Here is a 24,350-nt window from a genome sequence, read left to right on the forward strand (position 1 = left end):
TGATTGAATAAAGTGCCTTCACTCTGAAACCTTACTCATCATAAAGTGCAGACTGTCTTTTATTTTGAGTCCTTTTAAGTATTAATAAATAAATTAAAAATTCAATTTATAATTTCTTTTGGTTTGGATATGAGATTTTTTCTTAATGTATTAATGTAATATTTATTTTAACATCTAGCACCATTAAATTGATGGTAAAGTTGGGAGTATGGTACATGTATGCTAGTTGTTGTTAGTCAGAATAGGAGAGTAGAGATAAAATTAAGTTAAAATCTTAGACCTAGGATTGGATGCTGTTTATTCAGTTGTCTCACAGGTGAAAGCTGCTATTTCTATCATCTTCTTTCATATCAGGGCCTTTGACCATTTTCTCCTCCTGCTCTTGACATACCGAGTTGTGAGTTCCTTCCATGATAAAATAGGACAAATATCCCTCATTTTTATGTTACTGGGCCACAACTGGTCATTTCCTGATTTCACTTTTAAAGACAGATTCCAGTAATATGGCTTCTTCACTTGACTCATACTTTATTGCTGTCCTACTGAACGCAGTAACAAAGCTCATAGACAATTTGAACTATCCGGTGAACATTACATACCTTATTCCTTAAATAGGTATTTGTAAGTTTAGAGGGCATAGAGGCAATGGATTCTGCACCCACCCCTGCCGCCCAACACCCATCCCTACCCAAACATGCAGTATAAACATGCTGAGCACAACACCATCACATACATCCCTACTTAAAGAGTCTAGCTTCCAGGTTAGAATGCTGTGTTCCACATCATTGATCTTCCCCCAGCGATTAATTCTGATTATGCACCTAGTGAGCAATTGGGAAATGTTTGTGGAACGTCTTTCGGATAAAAACAGTGAATCATTAAGAGATAATTTTAGCATCCAGAGACCTAACTGTAACCGGGTTGTGCGACTGTCCTAACAAAGAATTCACGAGCCCCGCCTGTGAGGAACCAGCAGAAGGAACGCGAGAGATTAGACAGCGCTGTCTTCGACCGCCAGCGTTGGGGATTAGAAACATTCCGCGGTCAAGATTGTTGCTTCTGGATGGAGTGGAGGCGGGTGTGATCTCTCAAAGCCACACGTCAGCGCAAGGCACGCCGGGATACCGGGGAGCCCGAATACCGACAGGCACGCGGTTGTCATGGAGACCGGCTGGCGACTCCGACAGCCTGGCTGAACTGCTGCCTTCGCCCTAACCCGGGCAAGATGCTTCGCGGGGGCTGTAAAGCCTCTGAGAGGCGAAAACACTTGATAGACCGCCTCAGCTGGCAACAAGACCAAGCGCTGAGTAGCAGCATCTACCTCCTCCGAGAGATGGGCCCCACCGCCTTTCTGCTGAGAGAGGAGGAACCGGAAAACAGGGATTTCAGAGTAACTACCGCCCCCAGCTCGCCTCGGCTTCCAGCCAGGCGGACCCGCCCAGTCCCCCCAGACCCACCTTGTATGTAGCTAGTCGCTGCCGAACCTCACCCGCGAGTGTTCCAGACTTTAAAGACGTGCGCATTGCCGAGCAAAATAGCATTTGTCAGAAAAGTTACGTTATTGAAGGTTAAGGCTCCAAATCGTATCCAGCTCTTCTAAGATGATGCCCCTTGATCTTCCGGCTTGAAAACACAGCAGGTTTTATTTGAGTATATGGTTTGCTTTTACGTAAATTCTTGGATCCATTAGCAGTCACTAGCCTTGTAACGCAGATGAAATGAAAATCGTCCAATCTGTTTACAAGCCGTATATATCTGCTGGATAAATAAAATTGGATTTTCTTTACTTTTTTGTCTCTCGGAAGCTATAACGAGACACTTTTAAAGTGTGGATTAAATGGCGATTCCTTTGACAGTTCTTGATGAATAAAAATTCTTTTTAATTTTGCTGAACAGATATTTAATTTTCACATATCCTGCTCTCATCAGTCAAAAATCAGCCACCTCTCTACCTCTCAGAAGTTGACCTGGAATCTTTTAATTTAATGTTATTAAATTAAGTTTATTTATTTTAATTTATTTTATTTTAAATTAATGTAAATTTATTTTAATGATAAATTTAATTATTAAGTTAATGTCATGCGTAAGATAACCTATGCTTATCTCAGACGTCCTTTCCCCACTTTACAACACTTAGGGCATTTAATAAATAGTTTAAGCCAGTATAGACTTAGTGAGTAAAATTAAATACAGTCACTAATTGAAATATATGCACAAAACAAAAACCCGGAAAGTACTCCATTATTAAAAGCCTTTAGCTACACTGCAAAGTAGAATTTCCTTTCAGTTAAAATTCTATAGATTTTTCTTTCAAGCTTTTAAAATTAGATTTCTTTTCACTTGCCTAAACATAGGACTCTTAAAAACAATCTTAGCTGACAATACAATTTGTTGAGCAAGGCAAAGAACATGGAAGTGGAAAATTAGACTGGTGTCAAGAATTACGATGTCCCAAGTAGGCTGTATTTAGCCTTTTGGAGTCACCTGAACTATGAGCTGAAATCTCTGTTAATCCAGTTATTAACTTAATTTTACTCTATAATCTAAAATTTGACTTGAGGGTTTTTCTTTTTAAGTATGCATTTTTCTTTTGAAGGTTTCTCTGGGAAATCCTCATGTTTGTAATTGTTCCACATTTCTGAAAGGAGGGGAACTTTGTAAGCACATATGCTGGTAAGTGATGTTGTAATGAAGCTCTTCCACAAAGAAACATCTTGTTTTATTACATATTTTGCCTTTTTCATGGTTTGAGTTCCGTGAGATTAAAGAAATTTGGTGTTGAGAAAATATAAAGGTAAAATGATCATAGCTTGTCAGTGTAGTCAATATAGTTTGGGGTATTTTATTTCAACCCAAAAATTAAGTAAGATTTAAATTGAGAAACATACTACCACCTCTACATGTTTGTAATGTTATTGTTTTTAATAAGAAAAAAAATCAATGTTTAGATTTTTATTATGTACAAAGGTGAAATCTAACAATAAATCTCCTTGATTCACGTCAGTGATGATAATTACCTAGTTCATTATGATTGTTAAAAATTTTATTACATTCCTTTTCAGTAACCATTTGACTATGAATTTTCAAAACTGAAGTAGGACTCTACTTTAGATTACTTATGTCAAATCTAGAATTTTTCCTCTAGAGTCAGAACCTGTTTGTAGGGGATCCCAGAAATGAAAAACAAAAAAAACTCCCTCCACCTATGGACCTTTCAAAGCTTGCAATTTGGTTTTATTATTTTACATAAAATAGATTTTTTCCATTTTTATTTTATACCAATTTCCTTAGGGCAAGGGTGTTCAGTTCTGATTTTAATGTAATGTAACATTTTTTGCAGTATATTAACCATAAATTTCATGGAAATATAATCCAAGTATTTAATATACTAATGTATATTTAATATATTTAAGTAAGAATTTAAAATATGCTTCCCACTTTTTTAAGAGTCATATTCCATTTTAGTTGATAATATTTGAAAGTATTTTTCTGTCATACATTAAAAGTGATATGTATAGGAAAACAGGAATTATCTAGAAAATTCCTCCATTTCCAGGAGTAGGAAGCTTCTGTGTTAGTTGCTCAGTTGTATCTGATTTGTGACCCCATGCATTGTAGCCCACCAGGCTCCTCTGTCCATGAGATTCTCCAGTCAAGAATACTGGAGTGGGTTGCCATTTCCTACTCCAGGGAAGCTTCCGGGGCAGTTTAAAAGGAGTGCTGTGAATACTTAGATTCCCTCACTAACCTTTCTTTGTGAACTACTCTATGTCATAAAGAAATATATGGACTCTCTCTGACAAATCTCTTTATTGCAAATGCCTTTTGTTTCCATGGATCATGTGTTTTTCACATACTTATTTGAAAACATAAATTTAATGTCTTGTAACAGAAAATGATGAGAATTTTATATTTATACCTAATGTGTTCAGCAATGTAAATTCTGTAATGCCATTCCTATTCTAAAATTAATAATACCTTTTGAGGTTATGTCAAAAATAAATGTTTAATTTTGGTTTTCTACTTTTGGATATTAGGGTCTTGTTGAAAAAATTCAGGCTCCCAAGGAATCATGAATGTAAGTTTTGTTTGTGTGTGTGTTCTTACTAATTTAAAGTTAACAAATTAAAAAATTTTTTATTTAGACATATTCTAAATTTAGGCAGTTATTTTTCTAGGTGATCTGACAGCTGTCTGTAATGCAGTTTGTTACATTTAAGACAATTGGAACATTTTTATATATAACAAAAAAATGTAACTTTATATGACATTTCAAATTAAAAAGCACTTAATAATAAATGAGATGAAATAATTGCCAGATTTTCAGTAGACTTTCCCTATGTATTCTAAGCAAGAGTTCAGAGTAGTTTCTTTATCTAATTTTATTTTAATTGTGAGAAAAATAACAAATTGTTCAGATCCCACAAATACACAGTTGACATGGTACATAATTTTTTAAAAAATATTTACTGACAAGTTTTATGCAAAAATGTATGTTTTTTAGAGTAAAATAATTCTAATGACAGTAAACTTAGTAAATTGAGTTTAAAGTCAGGCATATGAAAATTTTTATAATTTTCAACTTAAAATAATTCTAGAATCCTCAAAAATAAAAAAGAAAGAAAAATAATTCTATTACAGGTTAATTAGATTTGTACACTTTACAATAAAGATTCTTCATTATCAAAGTGTTTCCTGCAAAGATTTATCTAACCTATACTAGATTAATCCAAAAACTACACAGGCATTTTAAAATTTATTAATAAATGTCTATAATATTCATTAAAATTAAAATAATAATTAGTTTTTTTCCAATTCAGGGTATAGATTCTATTTAGGCAAGTTCATTCCCCTCAAACTATTTTATAAGCACAATAACAGTAGACATTTATAAGTTCTAATAGACAATAAATTAATATTAGTGTTTCACAGGCATTTTTCCTTTATATTCTTGTCTCCACATACACATTCCCTGGTGGCTCAGCAGTAAAAAAAACTGCCAGCAATTTAGGAGACCACCTGCCAAGCAGGAGACATAGATTTGATTCATGGGCCTGGAAATTGCATTTCCTGGAGAAGGAAATGGCAACCCACTCCAGTATTCTTGCCTGGAAATCCCATGGATAGAGGAGCCTGGCGAACTACAGTCCATGGAGCCACAAAAGAGTTGGACACAACTTAGCAACCAAACCATCGCCACCACATATTTTCTTAGAAATGTCTCACATTTCCTGTTTCCCCTTGTTACCTCTGTAAATGTGATTTCTGCATCTCATCAGGAAACCCGTATTTCCACCTGCCTTCTGAGGAGCGCAGTTTTGGTGGTCCCACGGGCATTTTGAGTACTCAGTTCCCCCATATGTGTTCCCCTGTCCTATTCTCCAACTCACATACTGACTTTCCCTTTTCTTAGTCTCAGAGCTAGAAGCTTTGGCATCCTTGGTTTTTCATTTCTCATCCTCTTCTCTGGTACAAATCCTGTTTATGTTACATCGTCCCTACTTCTCAACTGTGCTCTCACCTCTCCTCATTCTCACTTTCGGCCAGACTTCATCAGCCGTTAGTACTATTCTCAGTGGCCTCCTTGTTTCCAGCATGTGCACTTTGTTGCTGGCTCCTTCACATTGTAGACAAAAGGTTCTTTCTGAAATGTCACTTACTCTTCACTTCATCCTCTCCCAGTCCTTCTTACACAATGATTGATTGTATGAGTTCATGCATATTGTTTTCTTCTCTATTTCTCTGTTCTGCTTGAAGTTAAATGTTCACATCCTCTACACTATCTTTTATATCATGTCACAAGCTTCTATACTACACTGCCCGTTAGAAATATAATGTGAAGCACATGTATAATTTTCTAGTAAACATATTATAAAAAGTAAAAAGAAATAGGAAAATTAGTCTTAATAATATATTTTATTTTAACCCAATACATAAAAATGTCAGCATGTAATCAATATAAAAATTATGAAATAGTGTCTTTTACACTTACAGTACATCTCAACTCAGACACTGAATTGAGTGTATTTTCATTAGAAATGCTTGATCTGCATTTAGACATCATAAAATATTCAGTTGAAAAATAGATTTAGATAACACATAAATTGTTATACTTCTAAATTTCCAAAAACTATAGATTATTGGTCTTCCATTTAAATTTAAATAAAACAACATTTAAAAGTCAATTTTTCAGTCACACTATCCATACTTCAAGTGCTCAGTAATCAATGGCTATTGTATTGGACAGTACAACTCTACCCAATTATATTCAACAAATATTTATTGTACTGCATTTTAGTTGAGAGTTCTGCTAGGTTATTTTTTAATAAATTGAATCAGATGAATTGCCAGTATTTTTTCATCTATGAAAATAGTAATTTCATATGGATAAATTTAATATTTTGTATCATATTATCCTTTGTGTTCTTGAAGGCAGAAATCATGTCATTCTTTTTATTTACAAGTATCCCTGTAGTAGGAAAGTTTGTAAATGCTTACATGTGATCCTATATATGAATTTTAAAAAATTATATTTCCTACTAAAAGTATTTTATATAATATTTAAAAGATATTTTAGCTACTCAACATTGAGAGAATCCTTTGTGTACAAATATTCAAAGAAAGTATGTCTCAATAATGTTGAAATTTATCATTTAAATGAAAGTTCGAACAAACATGCATGAAAATTAAAGTAATCCAAAGAAAGCTATAAACAGCTATTCATTAATATTATGTAAAGTATATAAATGTAGAGAAGAAGGTTATTAATAATGAAGTAGAAACATTTTGAACATCATTCATAGATGTTCATAGATTCATAGATTCTTTTCTAAAACAAATCTGGAAACAATTATTAGTGTTGCATTCCAGAAACCTGAGACTTACTTTTATTTTTGAAGACCTACAAAGATGGTTGAAGAAGGAAATGGCAACCTATTCCAGTATCTTTGACTAAAAAATTCCATGGACAGAGCAGCCTGGTTGGGCACAAATAGTCAGACACGACTTGTGAACTGAGCACAAAGATGGTTACATAGGAATTTTTCATAAAAATATCAGTTTTTGAACACTGAATATTTTTCCCATCACCCCACAAATATTTCCCAGCAAAACCTAGCTTTATTACCTAATGAGTTTTTTCTAAATGCAATGTCTAGTAAATCCCATCTATTCCTTTTTTCAGTTAAATATTTATGGATAAAATAAAAACCACACTTAACGAAAAAAATTTTAATTCCAACCACAAAGATATAATAAATATTTATTTTCTATTTTTTTTGAATTTGTATTTATACAGAAAATAAATGTAAATGTGGGAATTCTGTGTTCTGCTTTTATCACACACTGTTACTTTATAAACACTTTCAATGCTATGTAGTCTCTCTAAGTTGTCAGTGAATGTTAAATGAATTATGATATACTCAGAGTATTATAGTCATAATTTATTTAACGTTCTCCTGTTTGGCATTTATTTCTAAATACCCGTTATATTCTTTTTTATCATGACTCATTTCTATTGATTTTTTAATTAATTTTTATTGGAGTATAGTTGTTCCTGTTATATTCCTTGTATATGAAACTTCTTCTTCTCTCAGTTATTTCTTTAGCCTAAATCATTAATTGGATCTTGGAGTAAAAGTACTATTGTTTTTATTTAGATATAATTGACATAAAACATTATATAAATTTCAGATGTACGGCATAATGATTCATTGTATATGTATATTGCAAAATGATTACAAAACCACACAATTATAACTTTTTTCTTGTAATGAATATTTTTAAGATTTTTCTCTTAGCAACTTTCAAATACGCAACACAGTACTATTAACTGTACTATTAACTGTAGTCACCATGCTGTGCATTATGCTCCCATGACTAATTTATTTTACAAATGGAAGTTTGCACATTTTGACCACCTTCAGCCATTTCTCTTACCTCCGAGCCACCCTCCTACACACCTTCAGGCAACCATCAATCTGTTCTCCATATCCGTGAGTTTGAGGGATTTTCCTTTTGTAAGTATTACTATTTTATGTCTGTCACCCGTAAGTATTGCTTTATAGCAGTACTTTTGCTGATTTATGACTTCAGCATATATCAGTTTTCTGCCAGTTTTGCTTTTTGGATTCATGCTTTAGTCATATTTAACATACTACATATATTTAACAGCATATTTTAAGTCTCCAAAGTAAATAAAGATACATGGAAAATTTTGAAAAACAGATATTTCTGTAATACTAGGAAAAAAGACTAAGTCACACAAAGTAGGAAAAGATACAAAGTTCATAGTAATCTATTCATTCCCAGTAAATTAAGAAAATAGTTTTCATTATTTCATACATCTGACATACCTTTAGAATCTAAAATGCCCTGATATAATATAGGGCAAATGAAACATAGCCCTTTATTTATTTATTACCTTTTATTTAGGTTTTATTCTATATCTGTGACTCATTTTGATTTTAACCCACTTTTCTTTGATATTAATGAAATTGAATATCTTCTATTGACTTATTTGTACTACATGTGTAAATAGTACTTTGGCTATTTATTTATTGGAGTAAAACTATAAGCTCTTCCTAAATATAAGGTTTACCCTTCTTTGCAAATGTTTTCCTAATGACATAATTCTTTTTCATATGGTTTTATTAAGTTTTGTCACATATATGTAGGTTTTTGTGTGTTACTAAATCTTACTATTTTTATTTTTTGTGTGTATTGTTTTGATACTTTGAAAGTTGTCCTTCCATAGTATTTTAGAGATTTTTTTTCTGCTAGCTTTTTCATTTTATTTTTATTTTTCCTTAGGGCATCCATGTGTAGCTGTATTGGTATAAATTGGAGATTGGTATTTTTTTAATTAGTTTAATTTTCTCCATATTTTTACCTAGTTATCTCAGTAACAGCTAATAAATAGTGCTTCTTTTCAACCTTTTTTCATAATTTTTATTCTTTAGTGAGTTTTATATATACTTTCTTGTTTTTATAATAGATTGTGATATCTGATAACGTTAACTGTCTTACTCTTCTCTGTTATTAAAGAGGATTCTTTCATAGTCTCTTACATCAATTTTTCCAAATTAATTTCAGAAGAGTTTGTTTCTCCCTTTTATTCTCTGATTCATGTTGTACCACAGAGAATATTTTGTAGCCAGCTTGTCTTACGAAATGTTATGATTCAATATTTCTGCTACTGTGGAGAAATCTTTTGTTCTTCATTTTCCTCCTCATTTTTTAGGGAGCAGATGTTGCTCTGTCTCTGTGACAAATAGCCCTCATCCTCCAAAGTAATGGTTAATTAAATATGATACCCTCCCACATTCCACCTGCCACCCTACCTTAGACAAGGAACAGAGATCTCTATAGTCAAATGTAACTGTGATGTTTTCAGTATTTTTAGTGTGTAAGTGGTAATTTTTTTAGGGGAAATGAAGCTTTTCATTATCTTGCAAGTGATTTTTAATCTATATGTATTAAAGAATGTATAAAATGACTAGAACTCAGGGGGGCCAATAACAGCTGGCATTTTAATGATGGCATGTAAGGAGAGAGGAAGAGAAAAGAACATGGGAATGGGCCAGAGGAAAAAAGGAATCTGGGATGCCTTGAGCTAAAACTACATGCACCGAGAGTGCCAAGTTGGACAGCAGGATGCAGAAAATTCAGAATTCAGAAACTGCACATCCCAGGATGTAGATAATACATTCCTCATAGGTTGTCCCCAGGAATACTGACCAAAGCTGTGAAGGGTGTGGCTACCAAGATGCTCCTGTAGGGGCGTAAAACTGGGAAAGGAGAATAGGCACAGTGGAGTCTTGCTCTCTCATTATCTATTTACTAATTTACTCATCTAACAAATGTTAATTACACTAACTACTCAAGTATCTCTTCCCCTTTCTGAATTTGCACCCATTTCTTTTCATACTCTTGTATGTTGATAAAGTATTCATTTTTGAATAAGAGATAAACATGTAAGAGATGATTACAGCACCAATCCAAGGATGAACACTGTCATAATTAATCTGAAACGTTTATAAGGTACTGGTTGTACCAACTCTTTACAGTAACAAGAAGATAAGAGATAACTTCCATTATTTTTATAAATAACTCTTTTCTGACCTTTTGGCTCTGAAAGGAATACAAAAAATAGTAAATGTCAGTGTAATAATTCAACCAAGTCTGTCTTTCTGATATTTGGAATAAAACATGCTAACTTTCAGCCTAAGTTGTTTCTGTATCTCCAATTTGCCATCAAATTTTAATACTTTGGAATTTATCACTAGCTGCTTTGCAGTTAGGTCTTGTGGAAAGAGAAATCAACGGTTTGCTTCAGGGAATACATCGAGTTCAAACTCCCCAACGAGAAATGAACAATGAAAATGCACAGACTGAAGAAGACGGTTACATTAAACAGAAGGAGATTGGTTCAGATGATATCTGCTCTATTTGTCAAGAAGTACTTTTAGAGAAAAAGCTTCCTGTCACCTTTTGCAGGTGATATGAGTTTTCCTTAGATTCTACGAACTTATGAAAAAATTCTAATTTAATGTGTTTATAATATATTGTTATGAAACATGTTGACAGAAAAATAATACATATTTAAGCAATCATATTTAATTGGCCTTTTATTTCCTAACATATCTGTTTAAAGAGGTCCTGTTCTTACTCTAAATATTTCTGGCTACATATAAAGGATGAAAATTAAAAAATAAATTCTACTTTATTTCCCTTTTCACTTTAAGTAATTAAAGTAGATAATTTTCATGTTTTTGTTTTATACACATGAACAAATGCCATGGCTTATAAGCCACCTGTTAATGCAGGAGATGTGAGACGCAGGTTTGATCCCTGGGACCCAAAGATCCCCTGGAGGAACACGTGGCAGCCCACTCCAGTATTCTTGCCTGGAGAATCCCATGGACAGAGGAGCCTGGTGGGCTACAGTCCATGGGGTTGCAAAGAGTCGGACATGACTGAAATGGCTTAGCATGAACAAATGCCATTGCTTAGAGTGGTTACAAAGAGTTTTCTGAAAGTAATGATTATTTTACTTTAAAATGATAAAAAAAATTCTCTTCAGCTTTTCTAAATTTTATCTTTAAACCTAAATAATTCAAAATTCCACTTATACATAAATGCTTATTAAGAGTTTTGTATTCAACTATTCTTAAAGGCACTATAAAGTTGGACATGGAAAATTTGAGCAACCACTTGGTATTTAACTTTTTAACTCTCTTTTTCCTTGGTTATTTACTAAAATTTTCATCCACATTGTATTTTTTCACGTAGCTGCTTCCTTTGCATATTTTGAAATTATTAACTATTTCCCCAAATATTATTTCTCTCAGCAGATATTAACTGGGTACTACCACATTCGTGTTAGTGTAATTTCTAGAAAAAAAGATGACACCTCTGCTCTCAGTAACAATTTTTATTTAAAAATAATAATAATTATAATTTTCCTCTTTGCCAAGACTGTATTCATTCTCAATTTAAAAATGAAAAACATAATGATGCAAAATCTTTTACGGCCAATTTCATTGAAATGGGGAGCATTTTGTCTGGAATTCTGATATACTAAATTAAATATGATAAATTAGACTAGATAGATAAGATAGTATTTATGTGTGTGTGTGCTCAATTCCTCAGTTGCGTCCAGTTCCTCATGACTCTGGACTATAGCTCACCAGACTCCTCTGTCCGTGGGATTTTTCAGGCAAGAATGATGGAGTGGGTTGCTATTTCCCCCTCCAGGGGATCTTCCTTACCCAGAGATCAAACCCGTGTCCCATGTCTCCTGAATTGCAGGTGGGTTCTTTACCACTGAGCCAGCAGGGAAGCCCCGTTTGTCTGTAATCAGGCTATAAATGATCAGTTCCAAATCCATTTTTATGGGAAATAAAAATGGTAGCACAGAAAACTTATTTATGTAAATAAACTTTGTTGCATACAAATGGTAAACATGGATTTTATTTCTAACAGGTTTGGCTGTGGCAATAGTGTTCATATAAAATGTATGAAGATCTTAGCTAATTATCAGGATGTGCCATTGAACTCTTCCATGTTGAAATGTCCTCTGTGTAGGAAAGACTTTGGACCATTAAATCTTATTTTAGAGGAATTCAAAAACTCTAACAAACTGGTGACTGCAGCTGAGAAAGAACGATTAGACAAGCATCTTGGAATTCCTTGTAATAACTGTCAACAATTTCCACTTGAGGGGAAGTGTTACAAGTAAGTATCAGTTAGTAAAACTATAAGCTTGTAGTCTTTTTTTTTTTTTTAATTTAGAAAACTTTGAACATTAGAGTACTAGTCATTTAAACTTCTTTTCTTCCTTTATTTTTTTTGTTTTGCTTTGTTTGAGGGGTTGGGTTTGGTTTTGTCTTGTGTTTGTGTTTGCCCTATATAGGATTAGGCTGCTTATTCAGGATTTTCAGACTAGTGATCTCTGTACCTCATAGATGTATCCCTGTACCTCAGAAATTTCAGTTGTTTGTTTCCTTTCCTCACACAGAGTATTAACTTTGCATTCTGGTATAGACTGTGAGTTTGAAGTAGCATTCTTTCTTGGAAGCTCTGAACACAGGATTTATAATTTGGCTTAAATCAGTTTGCAAGCTCAGAGCCCTGCTACAGAGACCTCTCATCCCCTGTAATTTTCTTTGAACCACCTATGAAGTCATTGCCAAGAACTTCTAGGACTGAGCCAGAGGGATATTGACTAGATCAACTGAAGTTAATTTCCCCCCAACTCCAAACTGCAATGATGCATGTTTTGTTTTCTTTTATATCTCAAACCACCACAACAAGATACTTAGGAGAGAAGGAAATTTTCATTATTTTTAAGTAATCCTCAAACTTTCCCACAAGTCCCACAGTAAAATATCAATTAATTTCTATGCTTATAAAATTGTTCTTTCATAATTAAAATCTTAAAAGTTAACTGTATGTGAAGAAGAAAATATCTTGTTTCAACCTTTGTTAAAAATTTTCTAAAATGCAGTCAGTCTTCCTGAAATTACATTATGATGAGTCCAATTAATATATTTGTTAAACCCTCTCATAAAACTATAGACCTGTTTTTATCACCCCAACAGTTAATGATACCTCCCTCTTGGAACTGTTCTAATACTTTGTTTTCTCAATGTGTCACATAAAAACAAATCATCCAGAGCACTGTTCGCAAAAGTCTTTATTGGAAAACAGCTAGCCTGAGAAAGCTCCAAAGGAGCCTTTCACCTGAGGAAAAAGGGCAGAATTTTTATAAGGTTTAGCAGGAAGTGTTCAGACAGTTTCTGGAATGTTGGTTAAAGAAAATTCTAGAAAAAGGAAAGACTTGATATTTGGCACTAGCAGTCATCGTTTTGGCAATCTGAATTTTTTCAGGAGGGGTGAGTAAGAAGAATAAGGGACTAAGATAACGCCTGGAAAAGTACGTTGGGAGAAATAGCTCAGGTGGGGAATAAGGACAGGCGAATGTCACAGTGTAAAATTTTCAGCCTTTATAGTGATGTGTTCCTCAGATGGTTAACGTGTGAGTGGCTTTGGTAAATTATCTTGTTTTTGTTAATGACAGTGTTCTCTGTCCCTCTGACTGCACTTTCTGTCCCCGTGGGTAATTCTTCCTACTACCCTTCAATCTAGGCATTTTCCACTGTTCAGCTCCTTGCCTGCTGTTCCACACTCTCAGAATAACTTCTTCTATATGAATTTGGTTCACAGTTATTCACATCCATATCAATTTTCTTTTACAAATTAAAGAATGCACTATTCCACTCCCTCAAATACTAAGATTTCAGGCATTACCCTGAAAGAACTATTTCCAGTGGTTTAGTAATGGTTTGAATAAGAGGCAAGATAAACTATAAAGCTTTTCAGTTCTTTCTTCATTAAAGTTTATAATATAGCTATTAATACTTATTATCTTTTAATTTCAAAAATATCATATATATATCAATACAGAGATGCTTAACTTTTCCTAGCTCAGCATAATCTTATGTATTGAATAAATTACACCATTGCTCAGATGTTATTAAAAATCTTTCTTGTGTATATAAATTAATGAATAAATTAATACTTGCTGTTTCTAAGATATCTGAAGGATATATTTTCCCAAATTTCTCTTGGAAATAATCTTTGACAACTTGAGTAAGAAAATAACATTATTATATTGCTTGAAATGTTATTTTGTGGTGAATATTGCGGCAAGTAAATTAGAACTCTCTGCTTGTGCCAAAATTTTATTTAAGTAACATATGTTTAGATTGAATTTGGCTGAAAATGAAAATTTTTATCATATCAATAGTTTTGCAAATTTTTTTATACATATAGGTTTTTCCATTTTGTGAGGGAAGAGAGGGAATATAATACAATTCTGTTTTCAAGAATCTTTCTACTAAGTATAACTCTAACATTCAGGAAATCGTAGGGAAACACTGGGTAATCAAATGATAGAATATCTAATAGGCTGTTGGACCTAAGGAACTTAGAGAAAGAGGTAGATTCAGGATAAGGTATTCCAGGAAGACATCATGGTGGGGAGGGGGGGTGGTAGGCAAAATAATACCTTCCCCAATATATCCACATCTTCATGCCCAGAACCTGTATGTTAGGTTACATGTTGTAGGAGAATTAAGGTTTGGTGAAATTCAGACTGCTAATCATCTGACCTTGAAAAAAGGAGATGATCCTGCACTGCCTGGTCTCAGTGTATAATCACAAGGGTTCTTAAAAGTGGAAGAGGGTGGCAAAGAAGACAATCGAAAGGGATACATGACTATGAAGGAAGGCACAGAGAGATACTGCATTGCTTGCTTTGAGGAGGAAAGGGACACAAACTAAGCTAAGGAAGGTGGGAAGCCTCTAGAAGAGAGGACAGAAAAGCAGAATCCCCTATAGCCTCCAAAAAGGGATGCAACTTTTGTGGACCCCTTGATTTGAAACCCATTGAGACCCATGTCCAACTTCCAACCTACAAAACTGTAAGATAATATAGTGTTGTTTAAGCTGCTAAATTTGTAATTTGTTACAGTAGCAACAGGAAACTAATATAGCGAGACTTAAGATGGGCCTTGTCATTATCTGCATAGTTCCCAGGAAATCTTGACCAGAGTTTTTCACCAAAAACCATCAAAATAACTGGATTTTTTTTTCCTGTATGTTTTGGTGTTTTGCATTTTTAGGTGTACCAAATGTATAGAATATCACTTATGCCAGGATTGTTTTGATAGCTGCTGCCATCTTTCTCATTCATTTATGTTTCGTGAGGTACAGTATCCTTCTTGAATTTCATATAGTGTTTGTATTTGTCCCATTGTAAATCTAAGTAAAATCTAAGAATAGATAACACTCTGGAATAGAGCTGACTAGGTCTGAATAAAAACCAAAGACCAAGATTTTTTGGATAACTTTTTCATAAGGTTTTCTAGGCGATTGGTTCTTACATCAGTAATTTATAAAATTCAACACAATAACAAATATGTGATGATATCATATATAAATCTTAAGGACAGAAATTAATGGCCATCAAGCTTGAAAATTCATTTTGAAAAAAAAGATCTCAACACATCAAATGACTTATTACTAACGATGATTTATGGTTTTAAAATGTCTTACATCACTTGAATTTAACAAGTAAATGAGTGTCTCCTGGTTCTGAACTTACTACACAAGATACAACATCCACAATTACCATTATTGATTAATAGATTAAAATTTTACCTTTAAAAGTAATGTTAGAGTAGCTGTGCAACAGTGTATAAGAATGACTGCTGCTGCTGCTGCTAAGTCGCTTCAGTCGTGTCCAACTCTGTGCAACCCCATAGACGGCAGCCCACCAGGCTCCCCCGTCCCTGGGATTCTCCAGGCAAGAACACTGGAGTGGGTTGCCATTTCCTTCTCCAGTGCATGAAAGTGAAAAGTGAAAGTGAAGTCGCTCAGTCGTGTCCGACTCTTAGCGACCCCATGGACTGTAGCCCACCAGGCTCCCCCGTCCATGGGATTTTCCAGGCGAGAGTACTGGAGTGGTGTGCCATTGCCTTCTCTGATAAGAATGACTGATAATTTGCAATTTCTTTAATGTGTTACAAAGCTATATTTTATAAAATGATGAGTCTTTATCTACATTATTATTTTACTGATATGCATCCTACTGATTTTAATGCATAAGGTAAAAGTTTCCACAAATTACCAAGTAACATTCACTTTTTACGTATTACAGAAGAGAAATCAAAAATGGAGATCGCTGGGGAAAAGGTCGGATAAAACTGTAAAATATGTCGATATTAAAGATGAGATAGAGGAAAAGATGCCACATTTTCAAGAAAAGCAAGAGTAAGATTCTCAGTGAAATTTGTATTTGGGAAAATATTTAAATTTTCAGTTTGGATAAGTTTTTATTCATTTCTTTATTCAATAAATATGTATTGATCAAATACTATTATGTACTAGATGATATAGTATTCAAGTGAAGAGCAAAGCTCTGGAGTCAGAATGCTTAAATCCAGTCCTGGTACAGCCACAGGTTGGCTATGCCACTTTTGGGCTAGTTATTTCACTCCTTCCTGCAACAGTTTTCTTTATCTTTAAAATGGGGACAGTTATAAAACCAATCTTATAGAAATTTTGTGCATGTGAAATTAATACAGTAAATATTCAAATAATGCTGTCTACTATTATTAATTCTACCAAAGATTATATTAGGGATATAGTAGTTAGAATAGTTTCCTTAGTAATGATCATCAAAATAAATATAAAATTAAAACTGATAGGAGTTAATATAAAGAAAAAATACAGTTAGCTATGAGATTTGCTTTGAAGTAATCAGCCACTGGAACTTCCCAGGTGGCTCAGTGGTAAAGCACTCACCTGTCAATACAGGAGACGTGGGTTCAATCCCTGGGTCGCAAAAATCCCCTGGAGAAGGAAATGGCAACCCACTCCAGTATTCTTACTGGGAAATCCAATGAACAGAGGAGCCTGGCTGGCTACAGTACATGGGGTTGCAAAGTCATCCTTGGCAAGTCTTTCTTTTCTTATTGCCCCTCTACTCCACCCCCATTGAAGAGTGTTGAAGGGATTGGTTGTATTTCAAAACGCTGACTCAGCCTCTTTACTAGAGGACAGTTTTTGTCATACTTACTAATGAAAGAAAATTAAACCTACTATGTATAATTACTATATTGCTATGCTATGCTATGCTAAATCACTTCAGTCGTGTCCGACTCTGTGCGACCCCATAGACGGCAGCCCACCAGGCTCCCCCGTCCCTGGGATTCTCCAGGCAAGAACACTGGAGTGGGCTGCCATTTCCTTCTCCAGTGCATGAAAGTGAAAAGTGAAAGTGAAGTCGCTCAGTCGTGTCCAACTCTTAGCGACCCCATGGATTGCAGCCTCACAGGCTCCTCCGTCCATGGGATTTTCCAAGCAAGAGTACTGGAGTGGGGTGCTATTGCCTTCTCTGAATTACTATATTAGGTACACTATAAAACATTAACAAAGTTCATTTTAAAAGAATGGGATAAAATTGAAATATTTTTTAAAAGACAATTTCAATGAATTAACCAAACAAAAATTGTGCTTGTTCATTATATATGTAATATATATATATTTAAAATGTTATCCTATGTATATATATTTCTATCCTACATATATATATATGTGTGTGTGTATGTATATATATATATATATATAGTATGTCTATATCTAGATAGACAGATGATTGATAGATTTCTGTCCAACCCAGTAGACAGTAGATACCTAGCCCATGCCCTGTGGGTGCTCCACACACTTCAGAGACCATAGCTCTTATGGACTATAAAATGCTTTGTGGGTGTGAAATGAGCCTATACAAAGGCTCTCCATCTCCATTTTCCGTGGCCCTGGCTGGGTATCACACCTCAACCTATTAGAATGATAAATTGTATAACTAATGGTTTAAGAGATATTGTGGAGGTAGGCAAGAGAACATTAGGGATAGAAGGACGTTCTAGGCAGAGAAAATGGAATAAATAAAAGAGTTTCAAGATAAAAAACTGTTTCAGTTCAGTTCAGTTCAGTCACTCAGTCGTGTCCAACTCTCTGTGACCCCATGAATCGCAGCACACCAGGCCTCCCTGTCCATCACCAACTCCCGGAGTTCACCCAGACTCACATCCATCGAGTCACTGATGCCATCCAGCCATCTCATCCTCTGTCGTCCCCTTCTCCTCCTGCACCCAATCCCTCCCAGCATCAGAGTCTTTTCCAATGAGTCAACTCTTCGCATAAGGTGGCCAAAGTACTGGAGTTTCAGCTTTAGCATCATTCCTTCCAAAGAAATCCCAGGGCTAATCTCCTTCAGAATGGACTGGTTGGATCTCCTTGCAGTCCAAAGGACTCTCAAGAGTCTTCTCCAACACCACAGTTCAAAAGCATCAATTCTTTGGCGCTCACCTTTCTTCACAGTCGAACTCTCAAATCCATACATGACCACTGGAAAAACCATAGCCTTGACTAGACGGACCTTTGTTGGCAAAGTAATGTCTCTGCTTTTGAATATGCTATCTAGGTTGGACATAACTTTCCTTCCAAGGAGTAAGCGTCTTTTAATTTCATGGCTATAGTCACCATCTGCAGTGATTTTGGAGCCCAAAAAAATAAAGTCTGACACTATTTCCACTGTTTCCCCATCTATTTCCCATGAAGTGATGGGACCAGATGCCATGATGTTAGTTTTCTGAATGTTGAGCTTTAAGCCAACTTTTTCACTCTCCACTTTCACTTTCATCAAGAGGCTTTTTAGTTCCACCTGAAATAATAGAAACACATAGTTTTTTTTTTTAGTTGATAATTAAGTGACCTTGGTAAAGGCAATTTTTGTAGTTTATCTGCAGAGTTAATGAGAAGTATATCTATAGAGTAATGACAAGTATAAAGTTTTCTAAGAATATATTTTAACTTTATTCTGAATAACCATTGAATAACAAGAATGCATCTAACCTTTAAACCAAGCTTTTGTTTTTAAATATTTATCTGTTTTATCAGCTGCTTGCAGCATCAAATTTACATTGCATAATCTAAATTATGTTTGTTGGTACTTTGGATACAAAAATGGGGTTGGTATCTTTACAGTACATTTACATGGTCTAACAGTACTGAAGTAGTAAGCATATGCCCCATGTGAAATGTTTCTTCATAGACTATGACCTACCAATTTATCATAGTAGCCTGAAATATTTAATATGGCCTACCATCCACCTTACTTCCTACCAGATGACAAAGTGAATTGGGTTGTATTTTTCTAAACACCAACCTTTGTGTTAGCGCAGCTCATATATATGAAAGTATATAGTTTGCATCAAAATTCTGTTCTGGTTTCATTGATGTGAAAAAGCTCAACTCAAAAAATTCCAACTTAGTATTTTTGTTTGAAATGACTAAATTTTGTTCTTTATGAAGTTGATGTTGAAATTGGATCCATCTTGTTCAAGATCAAGACAATAGATTTTTTTTTAACTTTACAATATTGTATTGGTTTTGCCATATATCGAAATGAATCTGCCACAGGCATACACGTGTTCCCCATCCTGAACACTCCTCCCTCCTCCCTCCCCATACCATCCCTCTGGGTCGTCCCAGTGCACCAGCCCCAAGCATCCAGTATTGTGCATCGAACCTGAACTGGCGACTCGTTCCATATATGATATTATACATATTTCAATACCATTCTCCCAAATCATCCCACCCTCGCCCTCTCCTACAGAGTCCAAAAGACTGTTCTATGCATCAGTGTCTCTTTTGCTGTCTCATATACGGGGTTATTGTTACCATCTTTCTAAATTCCATATATATGCGTTAGTATACTGTATTGGTGTTTTTCTTTCTGGCTTACTTCACTCTGTATAATAGGCTCCAGTTTCATCCACCTCATTAGAACTGATTCAAATGTATTCTTTTTAATGGCTGAGTAATACTTCATTGTGTATATGTACCACAGCTTTCTTATCCATTCATCTGCTGATGGACATCTAGGTTGCTTCCATGTCCTGACTATTATAAACAGTGCTGCTATAAAACTCCTAGAGGAGAACATAGGCAAAACACTCTCCGACATACATCACAGCAGGATCCTCTAGGACCCACCTCCCAGAATATTGGAAACAAAAGCAAAAATAAACAAATGGGACCTAATTAAATTTAAAAGCTTCTGCACAACAAAGGAAACTATAAGCAAGGTGAAAAGACAGCCTTCAGAATGGGAGAAAATAATAGCAAATGAAGCAACTGACAAACAACTAATCTCAAAAATATACAAGCAACTCCTACAGCTGAATTCCAGAAAAATAAATGACCCAATCAAAAAATGGGCCAAAGAACTAAATAGACATTTCTCCAAAGAAGACATACAGATGGCTAACAAAGACAATAGATTTTTAAGCTTTATAATGCATGAGACTTATTATCTTCAGTTCTAAAAAGTATTGGGTTCAGTTGCATTATTTATATGGAGGTTATTACCTGTACTATTGATTGCTTCCTGATCTATAATCACATATGACCATTCATCTCTCTCTGCTTATTCTCACTTAGCCAAATTTATACACCAAAACACGTGGTAAAGTCACTGCCCCTCTTTCTGATCACAAAGAACAGTAAACTGCTTGCTCCAGGATACCAGTGTCGACTTTGTTTGAAGGCGTTTCGTCGTGGCCAACATACGAGACAGCTGCCGTGCACTCACAAGGTAGAAGTCACAGCATTTTAGTCTGACTTTCCCTGTAGGGCCAGTTTTCACAAATGGAATGGCAATTTAAGTCTCTCCTTATACTTTTTTAGTTGGATTATGAGCAGAGATGTTCAGATTGAACAGTGTGTGTAAAAAGCTAGAGCAGAGACTATTGAGAAGGTGGTCTGCCTCCCAAGGATGTATTCCTATGAATTAGGATTCATTTCTGTATATACTACTGAGGAAACATAAAATGACACTTTAAGTTAAATACTTTTGTCTACTTTGGTTAATGATAAAAAGAAAAAGCTTAAAGAATATACTAACTTATGATTCTTCAGATGAAACAGAAATGCTTAATTTGACATAGTTTACTATTATTTCAATGGACTCACTGGAATCAAAGTTGCTGAATCACTATGTGGTGGTAACCAGGTTATTTCTGAGATAAAGTTGTTTTAATAAACTTTTATGATTTATGATATGTCTTACCATCATCATATAAGTTTTCAACACAAGTTGGCTATGACATTTTTATTATTTAATAATATTCATTAGAAAGTAAGAGTGAAATGGTATCCATTGAGGGCTTTTCATTTTAATGTGGAAAATAGCAATCAGTCTATAACCAACTACATTTTTAAGAGAACTTCTTCAAAATATTTCCATAAAACATGATAAATTGTATTACCTTCCAAATTTATGAAAGTTTTAAAAGTAACACAGTAATGATATGGGAAAATGTATATGAATACTATACATTATAAATAAGATATTGTATCTCTCATTAGCATAACTTTTTTTTAAGTTTCATAGGAAATGTATTGACAGTTGGTTACTCTACAAGTGCAATTCGTGCCCTATTGATGGACAAGTTATATATAACCCTTTAATTTGGAATGATAGAGCGGTGAATGGACATGTACATCATTCTGTTTCAAACACAGACGTCACTCATCTGCCAAAACAGGAAGAATCAGAACTTTTTATTCCTGGTACTGGATTAGTCTTAAAACAAAACAAACCTGGAATTTTACCTATCTTACCTCAACGTAATTCTGAAAAATTGAATACTCCTCAGAGTCCAAATGATACTTATCAGAATATAACAATAGACAATCTATATTCTATCAAACTAGATGATTCAAATTCAAGAAAATCAATCTACGAATGTAAAAGTAACCAACATTTTCCCAGCTATCTCCAAGATTTACCCACTGGATCCTTTGGAAAAACATCATCTCAAACACTTTTTCCTTCTATTGATCACAAGAATATAATACATCTAACTGAAAGGAAAAACCCATGTATAAATAAAAAACACCACACTAATCAAAGCCAGAAGATGAACAAAAGTTGTAAAGGAACTAACCACAAATCAAAGAAGATTCTTGGTAATAAAGTAAGAGAGGACAACACGAGATCAAATACTTTGCTTCCAGATTTAAGTCTTATTGTCAGTTGGGGTACAACAAAACTTAGTTTGTCTAAAAGGTATAATTGTATGGGGAAGATTAGACCAAAGTGTAGTCATTTATCCAGAAGGCCTGTATCTCACCCTTTAAATACAAAAAGTCCTGAGCTATCTTTAATATTGGAAGGTGTTCATTTATAAAAATTAATTTCTTAAAATCAGAAAATATTTGAATATCAAATGTAAAATTTTTGTAGAACATAATAAATGCTATATACTCTTGACTAATAAATATAAAATTCTCTGCTATTATTTTGCCTACTTGTCTATGAATAATGGCCTATATATATATACAAAATTCTCTGTTTTTATTTTGCCTGTTGTTTATGAATAACAACCTAAGGAAATGGCCTCATTTCTTATAAGACTTAAAGCATCGATAAGCATGTTTCAAGGTCTTTTGAATTATAAATGATTTTTAGAAATTTTATATATGACTTTACATTGATTAAATTAATTATTTTTAATTAAGGAAATAGATCTTCCTTGCATTGAGTTACTGTTTTCAAACATTTCATTTGATGACATGTAACATACAGGGATTCTTTCCAGTTATTTTTTACATTTTCTGAACTAATGATCACCACAACCCTATAGGAAAATCCAGATGGTGGTTTTCTTTTTTTATTTATTTTTTAATTGAAGGATAATTGCTTTACAATATTCAGTTGGTTTCTGCCAAACATCAACATGAATCAGCCATAGGAATATATGAATCAGCCTCCCTCTTGAACCTCCCTCAACTTCCCAATCCATCCCACCCCTCTGTTGTCACAGAGCCCCAGGTTGAGTTCCCTAAAACATAAGGAAAATCCCACTGGCTATCTGTTTCACATATGGTAATGTATATGTTTCCATGCTACTCTTTGCTCATCCTACCCTCTCCTTCCCACCCTGTGTCCAAAAGTCTGTTCTCTATGTCTGTCCTAAAAATTGGTTCATCAGTACCATCTTTCTCAGTTCGGTCACTCAGTCGTGTCTGACTCTTTGCGACCCCATGGACTGCAGCACGCCAGGCCTCCCTGTCCATCACCAACTCCCGGAGTTCACTCAGACTCACGTCCATCAAGTCGGTGATGACATCCAGCCATCGCATCCCCTGTCGTCCCCTTCTCCTCCTGCCCCCAGTCCTTCCCAGCATCAGGGTCTTTTCCAATGAGTCAACTCTTCGCATGAGGTGGCCAAAGTACTGGAGTTTCAGCTTCAGCATCAGACCTTCCAGTGAACACCCAGGACTGATCTTCTTTAGGATGGACTGGTTGGATCTCCTTGCAGTCCAAAGAACTCTCAAGAGTCTTCTCCAGCACCACAGTTCAAAAGCATCAATTCTAAAAACAAACAAACAAACAAACAAAAAAGCATCAATTCTTCAGTGCTCAGCTTTCTTCACAGTCCAACTCTCACATTAATACATGACCACTGGAAAAACCATAGCATGACTAGACAGACCTTTGTTGACAAAATAATGTCTCTGATTTTCAATATGCTATCGAGGTTGGTCATAACTTTCCTTCCAAGGAGTAAGTGTCTTTTAATTTCATGGCTGAAATCACCATCTGCAGTGATTTTGGAGCCCCCCCAAAAATAAAGTCTGACACTGTTTCCACGGTTTTCCCATCTATTTCCCATGAAGTGATGGGACCATATGCCATGAGCTTTGTTTTCTGAATGTTGAGCTTTAAGCCAACTTTTTCACTCTCCTCTTCCACTTTCATCAAGAGGCTTTTCAGTTCCTTTTCACTTTCTGCCATAAGGGTGCTGTCATCTGCATATCTGAGGGTACTGATATTCTCCCAACAATGTTGATTCCATCTTGTGCTTCTTCCAACCAGCGTTTCTCATAATGTACTCTGCATATAAGTTAAATAAGGAGGGTGACAATATACAGCCTTGACATACTCCTTTTCCTATTTGGAACCAGTCTGTTGTTCCATGCTCAGTTCTAACTGTTGCTTCCTGACCTGCATACAGGTTTCTCAAGAGGCAGGTCAGGTGGTCTGGTATTCCCATTTCTTGAAGAATTTTCCACAGTTTATTGTGATCCACACAGTCAAAGGCTTTGGCATAGTCAATAAAGCAGAAATAGATATTTTTCGGGAACTCTCTTGCCTTTTCTATGATCCAGCGGATGTTGGCAATTTGATCTCTGGTTCCTCTGCCTTTTCT

At 34.8% G+C, this 24,350-nt stretch overlaps 1 protein-coding gene across 1 annotated transcript; it reads left to right on the top strand.

Annotated features, from left to right (window-relative positions):
• Positions 1-1,184: 1,184 nt before the first annotated feature.
• Positions 1,185-22,389, top strand: ZSWIM2 (zinc finger SWIM-type containing 2). Its single transcript, XM_027555832.1, has 9 exons — positions 1,185-1,390; positions 2,597-2,673; positions 4,038-4,078; positions 10,287-10,497; positions 11,986-12,237; positions 15,189-15,273; positions 16,226-16,338; positions 20,575-20,728; positions 21,519-22,389. The coding sequence occupies exons 1-9, from the start codon at positions 1,226-1,228 to the stop codon at positions 22,323-22,325; spliced, it is 1,905 nt and encodes a 634-aa protein (XP_027411633.1). The 5' UTR covers positions 1,185-1,225; the 3' UTR covers positions 22,326-22,389.
• Positions 22,390-24,350: the final 1,961 nt, after the last annotated feature.

This window comes from Bos indicus x Bos taurus, chromosome 2 (genome assembly GCF_003369695.1).
Source record: "Bos indicus x Bos taurus breed Angus x Brahman F1 hybrid chromosome 2, Bos_hybrid_MaternalHap_v2.0, whole genome shotgun sequence".
Lineage (NCBI taxonomy): Eukaryota > Metazoa > Chordata > Mammalia > Artiodactyla > Bovidae > Bos > Bos indicus x Bos taurus.